This window comes from Emydura macquarii, unplaced genomic scaffold, assembly GCF_026122565.2.
Source record: "Emydura macquarii macquarii isolate MOO-44397 ecotype Brisbane River unplaced genomic scaffold, CSIRO-AGI_Emac_v2 contig_2768, whole genome shotgun sequence".
NCBI lineage: Eukaryota > Metazoa > Chordata > Testudines > Chelidae > Emydura > Emydura macquarii.
Genome location: NW_027132905.1, coordinates 17,669,337 through 17,692,651, shown reverse-complemented (window position 1 = coordinate 17,692,651; position 23,315 = coordinate 17,669,337). Strand labels below are relative to the sequence as shown.

General features: G+C 49.3%; 1 protein-coding gene across 1 annotated transcript in view; it reads right to left on the bottom strand.

The window, feature by feature from the left end:
- Nucleotides 1–23,043, bottom strand: part of PPARGC1B (PPARG coactivator 1 beta) — a 91,758-nt gene extending 68,715 nt beyond the window's left edge. Inside the window, exon 1 of the mRNA XM_067566468.1 lies at nucleotides 22,960–23,043. Within this exon, the coding sequence (XP_067422569.1) occupies nucleotides 22,960–23,043 (84 nt within the window). The remainder of the gene's footprint in view (nucleotides 1–22,959) is intronic.
- Between the last annotated feature and the right edge of the window lie 272 nt (nucleotides 23,044–23,315).

Below are 23,315 nucleotides of genomic sequence, written 5' to 3'. Positions count from 1 at the left end.
GGACTTGATGGGGGTTTCGAGAATGATGTGGGTGAGCTCTGGCACAGTAATTGAAGGAGCAATGGTGCTGATTCTTTAATGGAGATTTCCTGCCTCCCACTGTTGGTCAGACATTAGAATTAAAGAGGTGTGGACAAGAAAGCATTTTAAATGGCTTTAAAACATATACAAAATTGGTCAGCAGCAGAAAGGAGCACAAACCCAATGTGTTACTGTCCTTTACATTCACCTTTTAACTAAGAAAAGCTCACATAATTACCCCCTTCCACAAAAAGCACTGCACTCTGCCCCTTGGTGTGCCTTTAGCCAGCTGTTTCAACCGAAGCAGCTCCCAATGCACAGGGCGAAAGGGACCAAAACACATGCCTCAAGCTGGCCATGGAAAACTGGCAACTGGAATGTGCTTCATAGCTGGTAAATATAGATAGCTGGGAACTGAGACGACTTGATCACTCTGTGCAGGAATCCCAAATATCTGTGGGCAGGGAGCGTTGTGGGGAAGGGAAGCCACTGGGGCAAATTCTACCATCACAACAGAGTCATTCCACTGGCCTCAACGCGGCAACTCCAGATGGAACCAACATCACTGATGTCGGAATCTGACCTGGTTATTCTACATCGTTCCCCTAGTTCCACCTCTGTGAATGAGCTCACGGCATTAGCTATTCCGGTTCCTGCCATGCTGTGATGTCAGTCACAGGAGTCCCAGAATATAGGCCAGCCATGGTGGCCATCCAATGCCCCCAAAAGCCATACCCTTCGTCTTTCAGCCACTGCTATGCTTTAAGGTCCTGCCGTGGGTTAACAGAGTGACTAGTTCTGGGTGAGAGTACAAGCATTTGGTGTTGTAATGAACATTACGCCAAAGTGAGACTGCGTTGTAACAAGCTTGCAAGTGGCCTCACATGACTAGCAGTTCATTGCCTGTCTGACCTTGTCCCTACCTGCCTTCACATACACACCCCCTCCAGCACTTCCAGCCAAAAAGGAGGGGGGGAGAGGAGAAGGGAAGTGTGCGATTGTGCAATTGCCTGCTACTAAGCTAGTAACACTCCCTCTGATGCTGCCGGGGAGTGACTGCACGTGCTAACTGCCAGTCTGGGCCATGGCAGGGCCATCACTCTGTGCAAGGCCTGCCCTGGCATCCCAGCCCTGTCCCAACAAAATCTGCTGGGTGCTGAGCACTCAGCCCAACGCCCTGGGAAAGACCTCTGTGACATCCCTACTGAACCAACCAGCAGAGAGCCCTGTGAAAATAGGCAACACTCCAAAAGATGGGATACTCAGGGATTGCTGTCTAACACAGCAGTTCTCAACCTTTTTTTCCCCGAGTACCACTCGGGTCAGGTACAGTCAGGTCAAGTACCACTTGACCTGACTGTACCTGACCTGAGTACCAGTCGGGAAAAAAAAGGGGACGGAGTGACTTTCGGCAGCGGCTGGGTTACATGGGGGGAACAATGCCCTCCGCCAAAACCCTGCCGCTGTTTGCCCCTTTTCGGCGGCAGGGTTTCGCGGGGGTGGGTGGGAGGGACTTTTGGCGGTGGCGGGGTTTCGCGGGGGGGGGGGGAGAGGAGGGACTTCTGGCGGCGGATTCGGCGGCACGGTACGGCTCACGTACCACCCAGCCTTCTTCGAAGTACCACCAGTGGTATGACCACCGGTTGAGAACCGCTGGTCTAACAGGTCTGAGCCGTCTCCTTTTGGTAGCTTAGAAGGTTGCTGGTTCCATTGTAGGTTGACATACACCAAAAGAGGGTCTAATGATGTCAGTGGGGTGACCTAGGTTAGGAACACAGGAACTGGGAGAAGGCCAATCCCCCTTTCCATCTCCTGCCAAACCAGAGCAGATCCAATACTTACTGGAGCCAGCCCGTGCCCTGTCCACCACGGCATCCCATCTCCTGCCACTTACCCTTGCCTTAGCAAAGCAGGCCAATAGTCCAGCCAATCCAATGCCCCATCTCCAACCATGCTGAAGCAGGACAATGGTTCATCAAGTCTACACTAGCACAGACCAATGGTCCTCCTAATCTGATGTCCTGTCTGATAGCAGCCAGGACTGAATGAATGCTACGGAGAAGGAGTTGTAATACACTCCTCCCCACGTCATATGTCTAGGTGTGCAATATTCTGCCAGGGGGCACATTCCTTCCAGGCCATAGCTGGCGACCAGCAGCAGGAAGCATGAGAATGGACAGTCCTTGTGATTTCAGCCTAGCTAATGTCATTGCCAATGCTGTTCTTAGCCAGATGTGTCTCTAATCTCGTTTTGAATCTCACTAAACTATTAGCCTCAAATATCCTGTGACAGTGAGTTCCACCGACAATTTTCCTTACACCCTCTTTTAACCCTAGGAAATTGGTTAATTTCCAGATGCACACCACCAAGAAGCCGGCTGTTTCCAAAGGCCTAGCCTCCTGATAGGACTTATCTCCTCCCCATGACTCCCTGCAATTCCCAACCCTCCCCTCAGGCTGGGAACCAATGGGAGGCAGAGACAGGAAGCTTCTGGGATAGAGTTGAGGAGGCTGAGCGGTGGGAAAGGAGCACAACCCGGTCACGGTCAGGCAGCTGGTAATGAAGAAATGAGTGACAGCAGGACTGATCCAGCAAGGTGGACCGACACTGGAAGGATCCATTCTGCTTAGGGGAGGAAGCAACAGCTGGGGATGAGCAGGTGGAGAGAATAGATTTGGCTCTAGTTCTCTCAGGGTTACACGTATCAGAGTATTATTGCTCCCTTATTTCTGTCTCACTATGACCCAGGGTAAACATGAGCCCCATGGACTGTCGCCGCCTCACCTTTTAGATTACAGGCCACTCATCCATCTCCAATTACTCCGCTAGTCCTCATCTTTGTAATGAATCCCCCAGTGGGAATCCGACCCCTGGATGCCACCAGTCTGTGCCGCTGCCCTTCCCTCAGCTGTGCCCTTGAGACAGATGAGGTGACCTGCACTGAGCAGCACAGCATCCAAGGGTCTGAGATCAACAGCTAGAGAACTAAGCCTGAAAGAGGGTGATGCAGAGACAAATGAGGTGCCTTAATTAACAGGGGGGCTGTGATACAGCCAACCTCCTCAACGGTGGGCAAGATTCCCTGCTGTGGAATGGCCAGAGGAACCGCTCCAGCATTCAACATAGGCCTGGGAGAGCGGGGAGGAGACTGCCTCTCCTGCAGATGCAGCTCTTCTAGGAAAATCCTTCACCTGCAAATGGGCAGTGCAGGGAGCAGAGCAGGATGTTCTGTGTGTTGCAGCATGTTCAGGAGGCTGACGGCAGCAGTGCATTTAATTACACACACACAACCTGTATGCAAGGTGGCCTGTCTCCCCACATCCGGGCTGTTATCCAGGCGCTAAAGAGCACTCTGCTCACAGCACCACCCGCAGACTCCAGTTCCCTCCCTCGCACTTCTAGCGCTCCACTTCTCTTCACAGCAAACTTCGGGCAATGAGCTATTCTTGGTCATGCTGTTGCTGCTCTCCTGGCAACCAACCTCGTGGGAGGATGGCACTGTGGTCTCTGTCCCACCTGCATGCTGCCTTGGTTGGAACAATGCCCCCGGTTCACCCCACAGGCTCTGTGTCAGAGGCCTGCGCCGCATTAGTCTGCACACCACCACCAAGCTGCGCTTTTCTTCCACAACAGGGACGTTAGCGAAAGGCCCTTCCCACCACCTGGGCCTGGGGCATCTCACCGCAGTGACCCATGTGAGCAGTGTATGGCCAAAGCCAAGTGTATGGAGCTGTCATAGCTGTGTATCCCAACACAATCAATACATGAAACCGCAGGCTGAAATGGGGAGAGGTCTGGTGGGATCTGAGGGAGGAGAATTCACATCTTCTTCCAGTCCTCTGCTCTTTGCTCCGAGACCTGATTTCACTTCAGTGCCTGGGTGCCCCCGCAATCCCTGCTCCTTGCTTGGATCCAGGGCAAAGCCTGGAGGCTTCAATCCTGTCAGGCTACCAGCCTGGGCTAGCGAGGCCCTTCCTTCTCCAGGAAGCCAAGGCAAAGGCTAGTCAGGCTGGACTGAAAATCTAAGAGGAAAGCAGGGCAGCTGCAGAGCTCTGTGGGAGGGACAGCAGGCAGCACATTCACAGCCTGGGAAGGGAGCGTTCCTGAGCCATCCAATAAATTAGGCTGCAAACTACAACTAGCAAAGCAATAATACACACACACACCACACAAAGCACACTCACCAACACCCCTCACACGCAAACATATGCACACCTCCTTGCACACCCTGCACACTCACAAACATACACACACTCACCGATGTACAAAGCCCCCTCCAAATGCAAATGCAACTCTCAGTGTTAGAGGTTACAGGTGGGTGACCCCATGGAGGAAAGTGGCCTGCTCTGGGATACACAACCCTTTCCGGTGGGGTTGACTACTGGGTGCAATGGGGTCTCTTCAAATGCCAGCAGGCACAGAGGAAGAAGAACCCTCAGTTCAGTTTTTAGGAGGGGAAGGAAATACTGCTGAAGAAAGGAGGAGAAATGGTGCTCAGAGGGGAGACCGGAAGACACCTACTTCTGCAGGAAAGGGGAGAACGGGGAAAAGAGGTGTCCTCAAGAAGGTGTCCTTCTAGAGTACGCACTCAGCCTCTACCCTGGCTACCAAAACTTTCTGCACCACCTTAAAAGGCTTGTACAGCTGCTAACACGCACCCACGAAGGTGCAGACCACCCTTTGTTTGCTGCCTTGAATGGAATTAAACTACAATCATCAGTTCCCTGAGCTGATCCATGTTAGATCCATGGCTCAGAACCAAGAAAATGGGGAGGGGACCCCCGCAGGATGGCAGCACACTATGTGTCCACGGGGCCAAAGGGAGAGGTAAAGTCACATGCTCCAATCACCTCTTGTTCCACTCCCTGCAGCATAAGGTGCTGCTACATCAGACCCACCTACACAGAATCACGGCCTCACCCAATCCCCTGCCCGTGCCATTTCTGCCACGTGTTCATGAAAACAACAGGGCATCAAGTCAGAATGTTGTTCAGTAAATGTTGTGACAGAACGTGCAGCGAGGCATGGCCAGGAACTGATAGGGGGAACGGGCCTGCACCACTTACGTTCCTTTAACTCATTTACATTGCTCTGCACACAAACAGGCTTCCCCACTATTCATCCCAAGAGTTTAACAAATCAGCACTGCCAGGGGAGCACCCACCTCTGGGGTGGAGGGCTGGTGTGAGTGCCCAGAGTCATGATATGGCTCTTCTACTGAGGCCCCCACGTTTGAAAACTGGTCACCCTCTGTGTGTGTGTCCCTGTGCATAGCAAGAGTGCAACACATGCAGCCATTTCTTAAAACCAGTTGACTGACTGAAGTTCAAAAGCGGCGGAGATGCAAGTGGACATCACAGTTCAGAAGGTGTCATTATGGTCTGATATTCCAAATCAGTGACTGATGCACACACCCTGGTGTGGCACAGCTGCCAATACACACCCACTAAGGTGCGGCCCATACTCAGTTTGACCCATGATCTGATTAGAAAAGCAAAAGGAAAGCAAGATCAAAACAGCTATTAAGCCGCTAAGAGAATTCCAGGGAGGCCGTGATCCTGTGTGACTGAAAAGCAGCTTATGAAATGAAAAAAGATCCTATCCAGAGTTCACTCTTCTCCTGGAACACACAGCTCTTCCCATTCAGTACGTTTCCCTGGGTCCCCTGCTTTCTCCTCCTCCCACTGTGTACTCTCAGTCTGCTGGAGCTTGTAAAATCTGGCACTATTTCTACTGAGCTGCGGGAGTGGGAGCTGGCAAGTTCTCTGTGGGCCAGCTCCACTGCATCACCAGTTCTTTCTGATCTCACTACAGAGTCAAGCAAGAAGGGGCACCGAGACTTTGCCCAGTTGAGAACTGCAGCAGTAATTAGGGGCCACGTGCATACAAGGGAGCGTACTGCAGTCACCTTCACCTTTACTCTGGAAGTACAGCCAATAGAGATGATAAACGCTGCACATAATGATCCATCCTGATTCCAACAGGCAGGCTGGAAACAGCAGTCTCAGTGGAGTGTACCTCCATGCCACGTTGTAGGCATCCACCACCTACACTGTGGCTGTTCTAAAGTGAGGGTCTTTGAGGCAGGTAGTCTGGAGAAGGGATGGCCATGGTCTGAACCTTAACATGACAAACCCATCAAAATAAAGATGGAGAATCAAGTTCGTCAGACCCTTCCCAGCAGTTCAGTCACTGCTCCCTCCTTTGATCAAGATGACATGCTGGACTTCCTCAGAGATGCTCAGAGAAGGAAGTCCTTGGCAGTTTCTCCCGGCTAGGTCTGAGCGAGGGCAGAGGTGGCGTGGGAAGGGGAGGAGAGGAGAGCTCAAAGAGAGCCAAGAGGTTAATGGTCAGTAGGGAAAACAACCCAGAAAAACCCCCAGTCTGTTCCCACTCCAGAGAAAGATTTGTCAGAACTTTCGTTTAAGCATCAAAATATGCTGGCAAGATACCCAAGTGTGAACTCTGTCTGGCAAATGGTGGGGTGGGAAGATCTCACCCACACCAAAGAAAATTCCATGGATTTCAATGGAGTTACTCCTGATTTAGACCAGTGTAATACAGCAGAATCAGGCCTGTCTTTCTGCTCTTATGAATGGAGGTGGGAACAGGGTTGCTAAAGATAACTTTGCAAAAGGACTCTATTAATAGTAATACTTTGCATTTCTATAGCAGTTTTCAATAAGGATCCTCAATGAGCTTGGCAAATGCTAATAGATGAGGCCTCACTAAAAGTGTGTGTGTGTGTAGGAGGGGGTGTGTGTGTAGGGGGGGGTGTGTAGAGTGTGTAGGGGTAAGTGTAATTACTGGAAGCTGAAGCTAGACAAATTCAGACTGGAAATGAGGAAATAAGGCACAAATTTTTAAGTGAGGGTAATTAACCATTGGAACAGTTTACCAAGGATTGTGATGGGTTCTCCATCACCGGCAACCTTTAAATCAGATTGAATGTTTTTCTAAAAGATATCTTCTAGTTCAAACTGCAATTAATTCAGGGCAGTCCAATGGTTCGTGTTATACAGGAGGTCAGATCAGATTATCACAATGGTCCCTTCTGGCATTATAATCTAATCTATCAATCTATGCATTATCCTTGTGACATAGATGGGGACATTGAGGCACAGAGGGATGAAATGACTTGCCCCAGGCTACACACCAAATCACAGACAAAGATGGGAGTGGAACCCAAGAGTCCTAATTTCCAGTAGAACCACTAGACAAGGCTCCTTCCCCAGTTATAAATGGCTGATAACTGTAACTGGTGGGACAACTCTGATCAGTTCCTCACCAACGAGCAGTTCGCCGTGACAATATTTCTAGATTACTGGCCTACCATGCACAGGAGCTGCAACGTGAGACAGCAACCATGCTGGTTACCATGACTACATCATCGCTCCTGCTTGGGATGGAGATGACAGGAGCAGCAAGGAAAGGAGTTGGCATTCTCCTTCATCCTGAAGGAAACGGATGGCATTGACCCAAGGCTGCGCTCGGATACCACATGCTAACCCAGTGCCACAGAGCTACCTACTGCCATCATGTACCCTCCACGGGGAACTGCTCAGATGGGTAAAACTCTCAGAAACAGCAAGGATGCTCTGACAGCTGATAGCAAGCAAATTCCCTGAGAGTGAGGGACCCAGCTGCACCAGTCCCCCAACCTCAACTTCTCTCTAATGAAGGGAGACGCCAAAGTCTAGGTGCAGAGGGGATCCCCCAGCATGCAATACTCCAAGCAGCCCTGCTCTCTGCATGTTGGGACTGGCTGCACCTCCTTTGTGTGTCTGAGGATGGCACCATCTGCTCCAATTTATGCTGACTAGGTACAGCCCCAGCCCCCCCTCCCCCCACTTTTGGCGTGTTAGCAAGGTGGCAAAGTCTGGGCACCACCTACTGTAAATTAACATACCCAATGGCAGCTCTGCTTCTCTGCTGAACAAGGTGAGCAGCATCCCCCTGCCCCGCCCCAAGCCCTCCAGGAACTGCCCCTAAGGAGACACAGCAGAGTCATGTGGATCTACTGCCCCACACCGGGCACAGCCAGACCCTACCACCAAGGATTTAAGTCACTTCCAGGGCTTCACATAGCATCTGTGTAAAAACTCTGGCCAGTTCCTCTTCCAACAAGCCTCATGTCCCCAGCCCTACCCTCAGGAAAGCCATGGCAGTGTCCTCACAGACAATACCGCTTGGTCCATGGCCCTGCTCATCCATCTCATTCCTGCGATGTCCACTTGAACAATAAGCTCCTCAAGGCGGGGACCATGTCACCCAGGACATTGTTGTCCCTTTCTAGGCAATAACGATGATGATGATGATATGAGCAATGAGTCAGTGGGTTTCAGTTCAATTCCCAGCATCTTTCTGTCTAGATCCCAATTCTGCATCATGGAGTCTGAGCACCTACACAGGAGTTCTGTTCATGACTGGCACTAACTGGCCTTTATGCTGATAGGCTGGGAGCCTAAGAACTGAATGGGCCATGGTGACTCTAGAGAAGCCCCTCCTGGTTGGGCTGAGGAACGTCCGTGAGACACCTATGTAGCCCAGGCTGGGCCTGTTCCCTGGATAAATGCAGGCCTTTGGACTCTAGGGCTGCCGAGCCAGCATCTTTTCCAGCACAAAAGCTGCAGGGTATGTGGCTGAGTGGAGCAGAAGGTCCCTGCATGTTGCTGGGTGCAGGGAGACCCTTCTCAATGAGACCCTGATTTTTGCCATCATCAGCCACTGAAAAGCTCCTTAGGAGGCATTCAGGTTCTCCTGGAAACTCAGGCCTCCTGCTAACCTAAGGTCAAGATTCCCAGCAATCCTGTAGCCGATTGATATTCAGGGACATGTGTGCCGGAGGACAGAGGAAATCTAATGCACTACATTCTCCTCTCAGCACATGACTCAGGAAATTGGCACAGGCCCCCATAGAGCTTGCAATGTCACCTGAACCCAGCTGAGCGGCAATTTCGAGAGGCTCCTTCTCTCCGATCCGAGCCTCTCCACTGTCTTCCCAAAACACTGGTAACACAATGTACTTGGGCCTGTTTGTTCTGAAGCTCACAGGGCCCGTTGGCACTGCAGCTGGATCCCTGCAGCGCGCCCTTCCTTGCGTCTTTTCGCCAAGGTGGTTTACTCGCATGTGCAGTATTCTGCAGTCTTCCCTTTTCGTACAGCATTGCAATTAGCCCTGCTGACCTCTGAAATCCTCAGCCTCTCTAAGCAGCCATGCATTAAATCCCGGATCCAAGAGTGGAAATAGACTCCGTAAAAGGCTTATGGCCCTATTTATTACATTATACGCATGACGGATTCCAACACTACAGCATTACACCTCATTTAATGCATTGCAGTTGTTGCTTTCTCTGCCTCTATGCCAAGACAGACAGCAGACGGACAGGTAGGTAGCGGAGAAGACAGCAGAACCTTGGCAGATGTCTACTACAGTCCATATCTTGCATTGCTAATGGGGCGCGCACACCAGCAGGGATATGGATCTAAACACACTCCACTCTTGTATGGCGTATCTGCCACACATTTGTACTCTTTAAGACCAGGCCACAACACAAGCTGACCATGTGGGGCAGCATTACACTGACTCCAAAACTCACGGTCTGGCTAGGCCTCTCCCTCGCACAGTGGATTCAACAGGCAGCCTGGTCCACTGGGAATGGGCTGGTGCTTGTGAAAGTGAAAAGCAACTCAGGCAGCCTTTCCCCTGGCAGAACTCTAGAGAGGTATTTCTTCCAAGTCTTCCGCCATTGTGCGCACACACATGAATGACAGCAGCTGTGAGCACCATTCCTGGGCAGCAACATAGGACTCACCAGCACTGCTGACCCAAAAAGCTTAACCTGGGAATGTGTAATGTAAATCATTTACTAACAATAAAACACAGTGAGTCTGGATACAAACAGCAGGTGCTCAGCACTCGGGAAGCATGTGCTGTGGGCAATGCCATTTATGCACTGCAGCTCCTCAGTGGGTCGGCAAGCCACCCAGCTGCGAAATTCTGGGCATATTTTCTCCTTTAATAAGGCATGCCTTAAAAAGGAAGTGATAAGAAATTCACAGAGCATAACAGTCAAGTAGCTAAGAGACCTTCCACATCCCTGGGGAAAAGAGACAGCAGCCACATCCTAGGCTTGTTCCATCAGAGACTGGATCACAAGTCAGATCAGTTAGCACTTCAACTGGCTCAGCAGAGCAACAGAGCCTAAATCAGGGATGCCTGGGTTTGAATATCAGCTCTGCAAAGGAGAGACGTGTGCGGGTGTCTCTGTCTATACAGTTATAAATAGATGGGTACAGAGACTCATACAGCACACGGTATTCATCATACCCAATGTTCTTAGGACAGCAACACAGATACACACAAATGGATCAGAGGTTCCCATCGGACGAAAGGGCAGACCATATAATCATGATGTCCAGCCCAGCCATAAGTCACATCAACAGGGAGTTATCTTTCCACTGACATTTGGTTCACACTTCAAACGGATTTTACATCGGCATGTTCCTCTAGCAGAATCCCCAGATAATGTAAGAGAGAGAAATTGCATACTGCAGTGCAATGTAGGGAGATATTCGTACAACACTGACATATATATGGAGCCAATCCTGCACTCAGGTTCTTGTTTGTGTCTCCCCCTGAAGACAACAGGAGCTCCCAATGTGTATCTGAGGGCAAAATTTGGCCCAGGTTTGTGTCTCAGGAGCTGCATGTGGGGTGTGTATAGACTTGTTAACCTGAAACAGGAATGGAGCTTGCAGCCACCCTAATGGCCCAGCTGCCAGAAGAGACCAGAGTTTGGTCCACTTCCTCAGGAAATGTCAGCTCATAGGCTCATCTGCTTTTACGCGCTCCTTCCAGCCAGAGTGACCGAGACTCAAGGAACGTGTTCAACAGTGTCTGAGACAAGATGTCTGGAGATACTGTTGTCTTGTCTCAGATAAGACAGAACCTCGAGATGCTCCTATAGATCTCTCTATTTGGTATTTCTCATGGTGGATTCCCAGTGCCTTGTGCTGGCTACTAAACTAATTCAGCCCAGTGGTGCAGTAAAGCAAGGGCCACAAACAAGATGTTATGAAGCCATTCCTGACTAACAGAAATCACACTCATCAGGACTTTTTCCATCCCACAGTCTTAAAGGGCAAACTGCACATTTTTTCATTAAATGAGCTAAATGCATTTTTAATGTGCTCAGTGCCACAAATGCCAGGGCAACAAAGGGCATTCGCCTTGACTATTGTTTTCCTTTCCACCCCCAAATGTCACGCCTGCTGGCTCCATGCTGATGCCCTGGAATTCATCATCCTGAGATGTCACAGCCACAGTTCCCATTAGAGCCCTGCTGAAGCAGAGAGCTTGCAGAGATGCAGGGAAGTGAAGTTATTTAATCCCACAGCACAGTTTTGCCTTGTGTATTTCTGAATATGATTATTTCATCCCCATTGGCATACAGAACATTAATAAAAACACTTGGTCAAACTTGCACTCTTGCCTCAAATTCTATTTAGATATTTGAAAAATAAATCTGCAATTCACCTTTAAGACAGTTTTTTCTCTGCTGCCCCCACTTAGGATGCTGGTTGTTGCTGGTAATAGCAATGACAATAATTCCAAAGGGTGGAAATAACAAAGGACCTAATTTTTCAAAAGAGCCCAGCTCCCCTTTGCACATCTAAACAAAGTGCTCAGATTTTCAAAAGGGCTCAGGGCTCAGATTCTGGAAGATGAACACCTCTGAACCTCTTCCCACCTCATTTAGGTGTCTAAATGGGGAAGATGGGCTCTTTCAAAAGTCTGGCCAACAGTATCCTCAAAAAAAAGTAAATACATACGTATATTATAAAACTGTGTTTTCAGATGAGCCGCCATTTGATCACAGCCTCCAGGCACCCAGTCTTTAGCTGTAACCACTAGATCTGCTGTCTTCTGAGTTTGGTGGGTTTCAGTCCAGGATCTCATAGACAGAGACCAAATCACAAAAACATCCACAGAAATTGGCACAACTTGGCCGTTTGAAGACCGAAGGCCATGGTGGCTGAATTCCCCATTGAGCCCTAGCTGAGATTCCTCCAGATCAGAGTGATGTTGATCATTTATTGATTAACATTATGTATTCAGCACCCATAGTGTGCTAGGTGCCTTATAAACAAATAGGGAACTAACTAAGGCCACTGGACAGGGGAGCTTACAATCTAACTGGTGGGTCAGCACAGGGAGTTTTCACTGCTACTGTCTGTACAACGCCTGCTCTGTCAATAAAGACATGCCTTCAGTCTCCAGGTCTGGCAATGTAGCAACTTGCACCAGCTCTAAATTCACACATACAAGCACCATGAAAACCAAACCAAATCCTGAGCAGATAACGGCTGGCTCAGAGAAAGGAGCCAGTGTCACGAAGCACATCTGGGAAACCAGCACAAAGAACAAGGCCGGAGGCTGCAGATTTAGCCCCCAAACATAATAAAACTAGGATGGATGGAGAAAAGCAACAAGGATTAATAATAACAACAGACAAGCAGACAGAATATGAGAGAAAAGGAGGAGTAAACAGGAACAGTGAGGCATTCAGTGCACCATGGAAGATCAGACAGCAAATAAGCTCTCCAACTCAGATCCTCCCAGCTCATATTCACCCCATCAGTTCCTTCAAAGCACTTATAGTTCAGCAAAATACATTGCAGCTTCTTTCCCCAGGTCTAGTTTCACTCAGCTGCCCCTTCAGTACAAATACAAGGGAGGAACAGAGAGCAAACTCATTCATTTCTCTCATGCACCCATTGCCTCTTATGACTAACCTCAACTGTAAGCTCTGTAGTGCAGTGGCTGTCACTTCACTCCATATTTGTACAGCACTGAGCACCCTGCAGTCTCGATTCCTGATTGGGCCCTGCGGAACAAGGCTAGTAAGTTACTCTTCTCAGTTCTCATAAAAGAGCCAAGTGGAAGGTTTAAAAATCCCCTGAAAAAATTGTCACTGAGATGTTAGTAAAACAAAATTATGGGTGCATTTATTTACGCTTCGTAAAACTAATCTGCGCCTAATCTGGACTGTAACACACTTGATCACATCCCTTTTGCATGACACAAAGCTCGTTCAGAGGGAATCGTTAGAGCAGTCCCTTGGTCAGATCTAGGTTGGGTGGGAAAGGAAGGCAGCTAACTAGCTATGGTTTAAAGGGACCCTACGGCTCATGAGTGGCTAATACGTTTTTAAAGTAAATTTAAAGGGAAATTCAATGCACAGCTTTAATCAGCTTAAACCAAAGGACCATGAATGTTACAGCCACCCTCTTTAAACAATGAGAACCCAGCACATTAGTGTCCAGCCTGTTCAATTCCCAAGAACTCAGGGAACAGAGAGAACAGGCTGGAACAAAGTTCACCAAAGCCTCACTGGATGCCAGGTGAAGAGCATTCATGCAACAGCGCTCTGTCAGCACAGTCAGCTGGTAAAGCACAAGTCACTATGCAATCCCTCTGCCTTGCTATATATGTGGTCTGAGCATCCCCAAAGGAAGTGGTGATGGGCATCTGGCTGCCCATGCAGGGCACAGAGACTGCAATGATTAACCACAGCTAAAGATGCTGCTCTCAGTAGTGGGTTTCCTAGCTGAAGGGTAACAGTCTTCCTTAAGGAGATAGCACACTTTCCATCTCTTTGCTGATGCATGTACTTAGGATGCTCAAACTGCTCGAGTTAGGGTTGCACTGGCAACTTGCCAAAGGACCACATTTCCTTTGAATAACATGGAGCAAATTGCAGGGCTGCTGTCTTCAATACAGATGCAGCCCCCTGAATCTACAGGATCCACCCTGAAATGCTCTTTCTTAATCCTAGGATAAGTGCTGTCTTTCAGGGGAAATGTAAAACCAAGGCTCCCTCAGCACTTGTCTTCAGTGGGAATTGTGGGGGCTGGACACCTATCTGCTGACTATTACTGTTACCTTACCATATGCATGTCAATCCCCCTGGATGAAATCACAATCACTGTTTGTTCTAAACCAATCCAGCTGGTCCAGTAATGGACAAGATACAACCCTGAACAGTCCCTCCTCACCATGCAAAAAGTACAGTCACTGTAGTATCCTGCCTCTGCAACATCTATTGCAACATTTCTGTTTTACATTTTCACTTTCATAATGCAAACATGACAGCTAATTTCTACCAATGAGGCACTTCGATTAGGTTAAAAAAATAGCCCAGCTGTAAAGAGTGACTGGAGACAGCAGGCAACACTTCCTCCACCCCAACAGCAACTCACGGAGGGTCAGGGTCTGACTCTGAGCTCACTTAAGCCATGTAGCTCCACTGACTTCAGAGGAGTTACTCCTCCTTTACGCCAGCAGAAGTAAAATAGAATCAGGCCCAGACTCAGGGCATCAGGAGGTTGTGCTCAGACAACTTGCAAACGCCACCACACAGGAACAGAAAAGAAACCTGATTAGATGGTGATGGGCTTCCTGGTGTGTGATGTATCTCAGCAATGCACAGCAAAGTGTTCCTCTCACACTGCTCTGACCACACCAGCCTCACACAAACAGGGACCTCACATCCTGCAGCTTGGTGAGGGTATTCTGGTCCCCGGACAGGCCTGTCAGCTCCGGGATTTCCTGGCCTTTGAACTGCAGGAAAATTAGGGCTCCTCCAGGGAGGAGAAGGTGGCTCTTATCCTGATGAATGCATGGCCACCCTGATGGGGATTAATAGGTTTCTTGCAGCTCTCTCTGAATAACAAATGTGGAGCTGCAGCAGCAGCAGCAATGAACTCCACAAACTGAAACAGGAACTGGGCTGTCTGACCAGCGAGAGCTTCCTCACTGGGAACGGGGCTTTTTCTTCCAGCATGCTCAGTACTGCTGCAGGCAGCAAGTTCACAGCTTAGGAGAAATGCAGAGAGAGAATTTAGTAAGTCCATCTAATCAAAATATAATTCCCCACAATGATTTTATTGCAAGAGCTGGAGGCACTGCTTTCATCCTAAACTGCCTTTTATTGCTCTCCTCAGCAGCAAAGGAAAACAGCTGTGTAAAGAACATGTCGTCAGGTCCCAGGAGGAACAGAGGGGAAGCAGCACAATTCAGTGTTCCCAATGCCCCAGGGTTTCTCCCTCTTACATTACGATGGGAGATGAGAAAGCACAGCCATCTGAGACTCCTCTATCCCTATGCTGCTCCACACAGCAATGTCAAGGGGCCTCTTGTTCCACAATGTGTGAAGGGAAATTTGCGTCATGTTCAACCACTCTGGCTTCCCTTCCCAAGGCTGGGAAAGCTTCTGGCTCTGACTGACTGGGAGGAGAGTTTAGAGAGTCAGAAAGGGATACAAAGAGCTGCTGAGTGCTCTAGCAGTCCCTGTCTCTTATTGTTCCTTCAGTCACTCCATACCTCAGACATCGACTTGCCACCCCCGTCACACACACACACACACAAAGCAGTGATCTGTCACTTGGGCTATAATTCTGAGGCATTTTGAAGGTGGAAAACACAAAAGAAGTGCTAATGGCGAACTTCTGCCTTATCCTGTCTTGGGGCAAGGGGGAAAAAACAGGGAGAGGGGTAAGTGGAGCATTCCCAAGACCCATCCTAGCACTACCACCCAGGAGCCAGGCTAAATGCTAATCAAGTGCTAGACACAGTGGTAGGTGGTGGCCCACCCATCACACCTGGCCCAGGGGCTATGACCAAGTTCATGCTCCCACAGCTGCTTGCATACATACTGGTATCCAGAAGCTAGCATTGGTAGGAATAAACCCTGCCCTTATCAGCTTCTACAGAACCTATGGCCAACAGGCATGTTTACAGGGTTGATTTTCCTTTTTTAACTCTAAGGTAAACAGGTATTTTAAAAACAATCATTGTAGCCTGGTGCATGAGAGCCTGAAAGTTAAATGGACTAAGAACAAGAGCAGAGTCGACCAGAACATAATCCCTTTCAGGACAAGGAGATATAGATGTAGAAATCAGGAGAGCAGGGGTCCATGCGCGTGCGTGCAAAATGTCTGCCACATCCTGGATGCTACTATAACACAAACAATAAACAGATAGTAATCTGTGTCTTTTCATGGTCCAGGCGGAGAGAAATGAGGGAAAGCAAACCAGCATACCAGTAGTGACAAGCTCAGGAAAAGTCTGGGGTTGAATCCACAGGTGGTGCTAATTGGCACAGCTTCAATTAAACTAGGCCAATTTACACTAGTTGATGATCAGGCTCATTAACTTTAACCTGTCAGCGCTCTTTATTACTGCAACTACAGCAGTTTTTAAAAAATCTCTCTCTCTTCTACGTCTCCACAACCTGGTATTTGTCTAGTATGCTGCCTTAGTGAGGAGAGAGGGAACGTCCTTCCTATTTTCTGCAAGGAAAAGTGTGGTGACTATAAGGCCATTTGTGATATGGCTGCTGAGCCAACAGACCCCGGTTCACCAGACCCCGTTTTATGGACCTTCTCAACAATGCAGGCAGGAGTGCAACCAAAGCAAACATGGTCCTATGGAGCAGGCCTCACGCATTCCATTGAGAACTGTGGCCAAGGGAAGGGAAATGTGTTGTGCTGCCAGGGCTGCATGCCACAGACAGCTATGCTGTTCAAAAAGCTGGCTCCACGGCTGGCTCGCTGGCAATCTGCAGTTCACAGGCTTTTAGAAACCATCTCTCTGTTAAACCACTTTATTCTGCCAACATCAGGAGAAACATAAGCCCCCACAGTGTTGCCATGGAGCGCAGCTACGCCATGGAAGCGGAAGCTAGAAAGTGGATTCTCCTGACCAAAAGCATTTACCAACCGAGGTCTGTTCTGAGGAGCATATGAAAGGAGTCCGCTGGATTTCAGTAGATGGGCATCCATATCTCATCACGTCTGACTCCTCTGTTGGCAGCCTCAGGAAGAAGCCAAGAACGGCATGGACTATGGTCCCAACCCTTCCAGCGAAAGCATATCCTGCTGCTGGACCTGCTCTGTGGTGAACGGAAGGATTCAGCCTCCAGAGCCATTAATCTGGCACTAACTTCATACCCTGAAAGTGGCACCGTACACGGCAATGGCACTCTGCACACAGACACTCCCATCAGAGCTCCTGCACTCTGCTCCCTGCTTTCCGAAGAACTGCTGAGTTAATTTCGGTTCTATAAACTCATTGAAGACTCCAGAGCAGAGTTGAGCATCTAGTTTGATTCAGAGTGAAACAGAAACAACACGCTCTCGAGGCCCTGCAGAAGACCAGGGTCTTCTGCAATTTTCCCATTTCACCAATACAAGTCATAATGCATCCCTCATGTCAGAGCAACTCTCCCTCCAGCCAAGGTGGGGTGAATCCTGCCCGCTGATGAGCCCATTAATCCTAGTCCCTGTGTTGGCCAGAAGAAGGTCACTATTAAGTGTCATGGAATGCTCCTTCCCTGCATGCTGCCTTCCGCTAGCCTGGAATGCGAACTCCAAACTTCCACATGACAGAATGCTGCTGGGCCAGTCCCCCATTTAACTGAAGGAAACCAAAGGGCAATGTCTGACACCTCAGTGTCTACTCTTGAAAGGAACACAAAAGCTGGATGTCTGCTAGACAGTAGAACGGTCACATAAAACGCATGGCAACTCGTTTCCCACCTAACCTTCCAGTTTGCTCCAACTAACAGGAGTCACCCACTGGGCCAAGGAAAAGGCAACATGTGCATGGCAGAGACTATGCTATACAGTGCTACCATGCAACTCAACAATGGAGCAACATCAGGTTCAAGGCTCAGAGGTTTAAAGCCAGACACCTTACGGGAGGAACACGTTGGGAAAGTAGGAAGATTTTGGAGGGGTCAGTGGTATTTTTAAGACCTGTTGGGTTGTTGAACAACACTCCAGAGGAAGTAGAATTTCTTACTGTAAAGAGGTTTTTGACATTGGAAGGGTTAATGTAGATAGAAATCAGTCAGCCTCACTCAGAAAACTCCTTTTGCTATGGACAGCAGGTTAGGACCTTAATTATTCACTTGTGGGACAGGCACCTTTGAATGGCACTGTGAAACAAGGAAAGGAACATGTAGGCATAACACAGACAAACCCCCAAACCGACACCAAGATGAAACCAGTGGATTCCTACTATGGATAGTAAACACAGGGGCAAACTGCCAGATATTCAGGGCTTGAAAATGGGCTGATCTGTGCATAGGTTCTAAAAAGGGACCAATCTCCAGCATGCCTACCGGAGCTGCCAGTGGGAATTCTCTGCCTCTGCTCCTAACAATTAGTATCTCATCACTGAAAATGACAATTTCAGCAGCAAGCTGTATTCTGGATTTTCCGCATTCAGTGCTGTGATATAAGATACTGCGACTACTCCGAGCAGTGGCCACCTCACCAAAATGTCTGTATTCTGCTTCATCTGTTTCTTTGATATGTGCAGATTTAGTAATAATAACACTTCTCTAGACTTGCACATGGCTATTATTCTCAGACCTTCCTCCCCAGACCCCACCTTCTTTCACTCACTCTAACACTACAGGGAACATATCTGCATGCTGTCCATACAAAAGGTATGCTTGACACAGGTGCAAAGAAGGGTCATCCTTTGCATGGCCTAACTAGTCCAGGCCTCAAGACAAAAATCTTTGATAAACAGCTATTGACCAAGACGGAGAAGAGGAGCACACAAAAAGTAGAACATGGGTTCGAGCTATGACGAATAGCTGGAGTTATGCATGGATTTAGAGGGGAAGAACAAACTGCTTCATGATTAACAATAATAATTAAAACAGCGAGAGTTCTATGGCACTTTAAAGACTAACCAATTTAATTTTTGTAGGCATAAATTTGTTAAAACAAAAAAAAAATTAAATTGGTTAGTCTTTAAAGTGCCACAGAACTCTCGTTTTTGCTGTATACAGACTAACACGGCTACCCCTCTGGAACAATAATAATTAACCTGCTATACTGCTTTTCAACTGAGGACCTCAAAGTACTTTTGCGTCCATTAATGAATTAAGCTGTTAACAAGGTACAGAAAAGCTAAATAGAGAATAATGTATTTCAGTCCATGTGATCTTTAAAGGTCTCCAAGCAGCAGCCTGTGTTATTTTTTCCTGTGCTAATTTTTAAACAAGTCAAAAATGGAAAAGTCAGGCTGATCCTAGTTCTTTCAGAGAATCAGAAAAGATTCCATAAGCCTTGACTGGTATCGCTAGTAGCACCCATTGTGCGTGGCACCTTCCAACACCTGATACGCTGGACAAATTAGCTACAATTGTCTTTATCCTTTTTTTAAGATAAAATGAGCAGCACAGAATGCATTAAATTGGCCTATAAATCATACATTTCAAGTCGCTGCAAAATGAGCCCATTTTGGTAAGAAAAATGTAACATAAAAAGAAAAACCCTTATTCTCTTTCTGCAGCAATGCAGTTATCCTGTGAATCATCATTGCTTTGATATGTAAATAGAGGTCACCATGCACCCTCAGTGCAATTCTGCATAATTAAGAGACTGATGCAAATAACCATGCTAAACTTTCACTGTGCCTCTCAGGGATTTTGTCTATTTAGCTGTGCCTGGCCATTAATCACCTAGGGCTTTTGAGCACCTTGCTGTGAATTTCTGCAAATACTGCTGCAAAAGAAAGGAAAGGGGGAGAGGTGATGGGGGGAAGCTGGAGTCCTTCAGGATTTCCCCGAAGGAAATGGATAATATTCATGATCTTATGGCCTCCTGACATTTTAGCCTCTTTGGATAATCTGATCCTGTGTTGGAACACTGGGGACTTTGCAGGAGCAGCTTTCAGGCTTCATTGAGAACTCAGTAAGCCAGTTGTAAGCAAAGGCTAGTACAGTAGTAATGGGGAGAGACGTCAGAGGCGAACCTGGGAACCGCCTCCCCTTTATAGTTATAAGCAAAGCATGTGACTGGAGCCTTCACTGCAATTTCATCAGAGGTTAAGGTACAAGCAAAATACACACTTACAACTTCAATCATTTCTCAAACAAATGCATACAAATCACATGCTGGGACTTTAACCCTTCTATACCTGTGGGGGAGGGAAGTGAAATGAAATTAGCAAAAGCACCTTCCATACCCTATAACCAGCACAGACTGCCTAACACTTCTGAGGAAACCTGTGCAGTCTGCAAAGATCTGTTTGCTGCTGTTAACATTATACACGCAACAGACGACAGGTTAGCAATAACATTATGTATGTACATAGTGCCACTTAAACTACCGTGTGTGTGTATGTGTGTGTATGTGTGTGAGAGAGAGAGAGAGATGCAAACACCGCAAATATTATTTCAAGAAATGTCATGGAAAAACACTCATTTCATCACAAGCCATTTCATAGTTCCAAACTTTGGAGGATATGATGATTTTGCAGCAAACATACAAACTCTCAAAAATGTCTGCACCAGGATATAAAAGAATAAGTGGGGGGAGATCCTTATTCGAATAACATTTTTAGATTGGAATTTTAAAATGCAAAAACTTCAGCTGTCAAAGTGTGTGCACAGCATATAATCATTGATTTCATGTTAAACATTCAGAGAAGATGCAATTCATCAGTGGGTATCATACCCATGAACTTTCACTTGCATAGAGAGCAACCAGATTTTTACAGATTTTTATCTTTCTGAAATTCTGTTTTTGTAGAATGACATCTGTGCAATCTCATATTCTCCAGTGTTTCCTCGTCTGGTAATAATAAATCCATCCAAACCAGAAAATACAAACTCCGCTTACAAAATGTCCTCTCCCCACTTTTCACCCTTTCTGACCTCTCTTCTGTAATCAAACTGTTGGCAGCTTGCAGTTAATAATAAAAGTTGCCACACAGATCCCCACTGCCCATGTCCCATGCCAAACTGGAAATCTCCAGTGCTGGTGTTTTGCTTCAGGAAGTACAGAGACCACATCAATCTAGCTGGTGGCAAGACCTGCCTAGTTCTCTCTGGCACATGCAGCAGGGGCAAATGAGATTTACTAAGTCTTCAACTATTATTTGTTATGAATCCAAACAGCAGTTCTTCCCCCAGCTCCTGCAGTCAAAATACAACCAGTGAGAGAAGAAAGACTGGCATTTATGTGGCTGATCCAATCAAAGCTGTTTTGTAACCTGTGGTTATAAGAGTGAGGGTGTGTGGGGGGGTATAAGTAACTATAGAAAACTATTTACATTTGCAACAGGCTCTGGGCACATAAATCTGGCTGTGAAATGTGTGGCTGTGCTCCAGATCAGTCACGGTTTCAGCTATTGCACAGTATATTGTTTAGCCCCTCTCCACCACCCCCCAAAATGGAAAAAACACGCAGCGCTCTGATATATCTAGCACGCACCCTCTCGTGATCATGCAGGCGCTGCCAAGGAGACTTAATCTGATTTTAATATCCAGCTCCGTCCAAAAAGGAGCTGATCCAGATTTTCAAATCGCTCATTTGCAACGTCAAGACCCCTCTCACTCCACACCCCCCCCCCCCAGATCTCAGCCTGCAGGCGTGTAACCGACACACACCGCATGACTCATCCGCACAACCCTACTCTTATCTGCCCCCACAGCACACACAACCCCATCAATACACCAGCCTATCCCTGGAGTGACGAGCTGGGGCAACACAGCCCCTAAGCCATCCACCAGCATTCAGGGCAGGCTCTTGGCTGGGATCGCAGCAGCCGACCCATGCATCAGCCAAACCGCTCTCTTCTTCTCACCCCCACCTTTTCACCCACTTGTCTGGAGCAGAAGAGCAGGCAACACACGCAGGGAAAGATGGGGGTGAGCAGGAATCAGTACACCAACCTGACAACTTTAAGGAACTCTGCACCCACTAGACTCACTCGTCCCTCATAGAGGTTGCCCCCCCCCCCCCCCGCCCCAATCACCTCCTCCCGCATCTGGATACACCGCCCCCCCCCCCAGCTGCCACCCCTCCCCCAACAATTGCACTTCCCCAGACAGCCCCCACACACAGTGCCTCCCTCCCCCGCCACACACAATAACCCTGCAAAGACCGACTGTGGCCAGGCAGTGCCCATGTGCCTTGCCCCCCAGCCCCGTGCCCCCGCGTCCAAGCCGGCCGGGCTGCTCTGCACGGGGGAGGTGTCAGAGGCAGCAGCAGCACCCAGGAGTCCACGTGCGAGTGGTGCTGAAAGCGCTCGGACGCCGCGAGCTTTCCCCCGACCCAGGGCTCGAGCTTCCTTGGCCTGCTCCCTGGGTGCACAGCAGCAGCCTCCCCGGTGCCAGATCCCCCCACTGCTGCGCGGGGGGCTTTGCACACGCACCACCGTCAGTCAGAGGGGACTGCCGGCTGCAGCCTCTCATGCTCCTCTCACTGGGACTGCAGCAGTAGCGTGCAACACCCCCTCTTAGACCCCCCTGTCTGGTGCATGGAGGAATCACGAATCCCTGCACCCCAAGCTCCCCTCCCTGGTGTATGGCGGGAATCAGAGCTTCCTGCACCCGCAGATTCCTCTCACCCGCTCTCTGCTGCATGCGAGGAATCAGGGCTGCCCCATCCCTGCTGGTTCATGGAGAAACCGGTGTTTCTGTACCCTGGACTCCCCTGTGCCCGGTGCATGAGGGGGACCAGGGGTTTCTGTTCTCCCACATTTCCCTCTGTCTGGTGCATGAGGATCCGGGCTCCCTGCCGCGGTGTATGGGGAATCCAGACTCTCTGCACCCCGAGGCTTCCCTGTTCCCGGTGCAGGGAACCCCACGGCTCCCCTGTTCCCTGTGCAGGGGGTGCAGAGCTCCCCGGTGCATGGGGTGCAGGGAACCCCGCGGCTCCCCCGTTCCCAGTGCAGGGGGTGCAGAGCTCCCCGGTGCATGGGGTGCAGGGAAACCCGCGGCTCCCCCGTTCCCGGTGCAGGGGGTGCAGGGCTCCCCGGTGCAGGGAACCCCGCGGCTCCCTTGTTCCCGGTGCAGGGGGTGCAGGGCTCCCCGGTGCCTGGGCCGGGCTCCCTGCCCCGGTACCTGGCTGTCAGTGAGATAGCTGAACACGAAGGAGGAGAGCTCCTCGTCCAGCAGCGCGCTGCAGTCCGGCGCCGGCTCCGCCATCTTCCAGCTCAGGCTCAGGCAGCGGCGGCACCAAGAAGAAGCATGCGGCGAGCCTAGAGCAGCGCGGAGCCGGGCAGCCGGCGGGGCGGAGCCGGGCCGCTCCGCGGGGAGGAGCCACGAGCCGGCTGGCTGCAGAAGCCGGCCTGGCGAAGGAGGAGCCGGTCCTGGCGGCGCGGTGGCTGGGCGGGGATGGGAGATTTCAGCCGGCCCGCCGGTGAGAACGGCCCGCCGCAGCGGAGCCCGGGAAGGGGGCGTCCTGCCCCCTCTGTGTC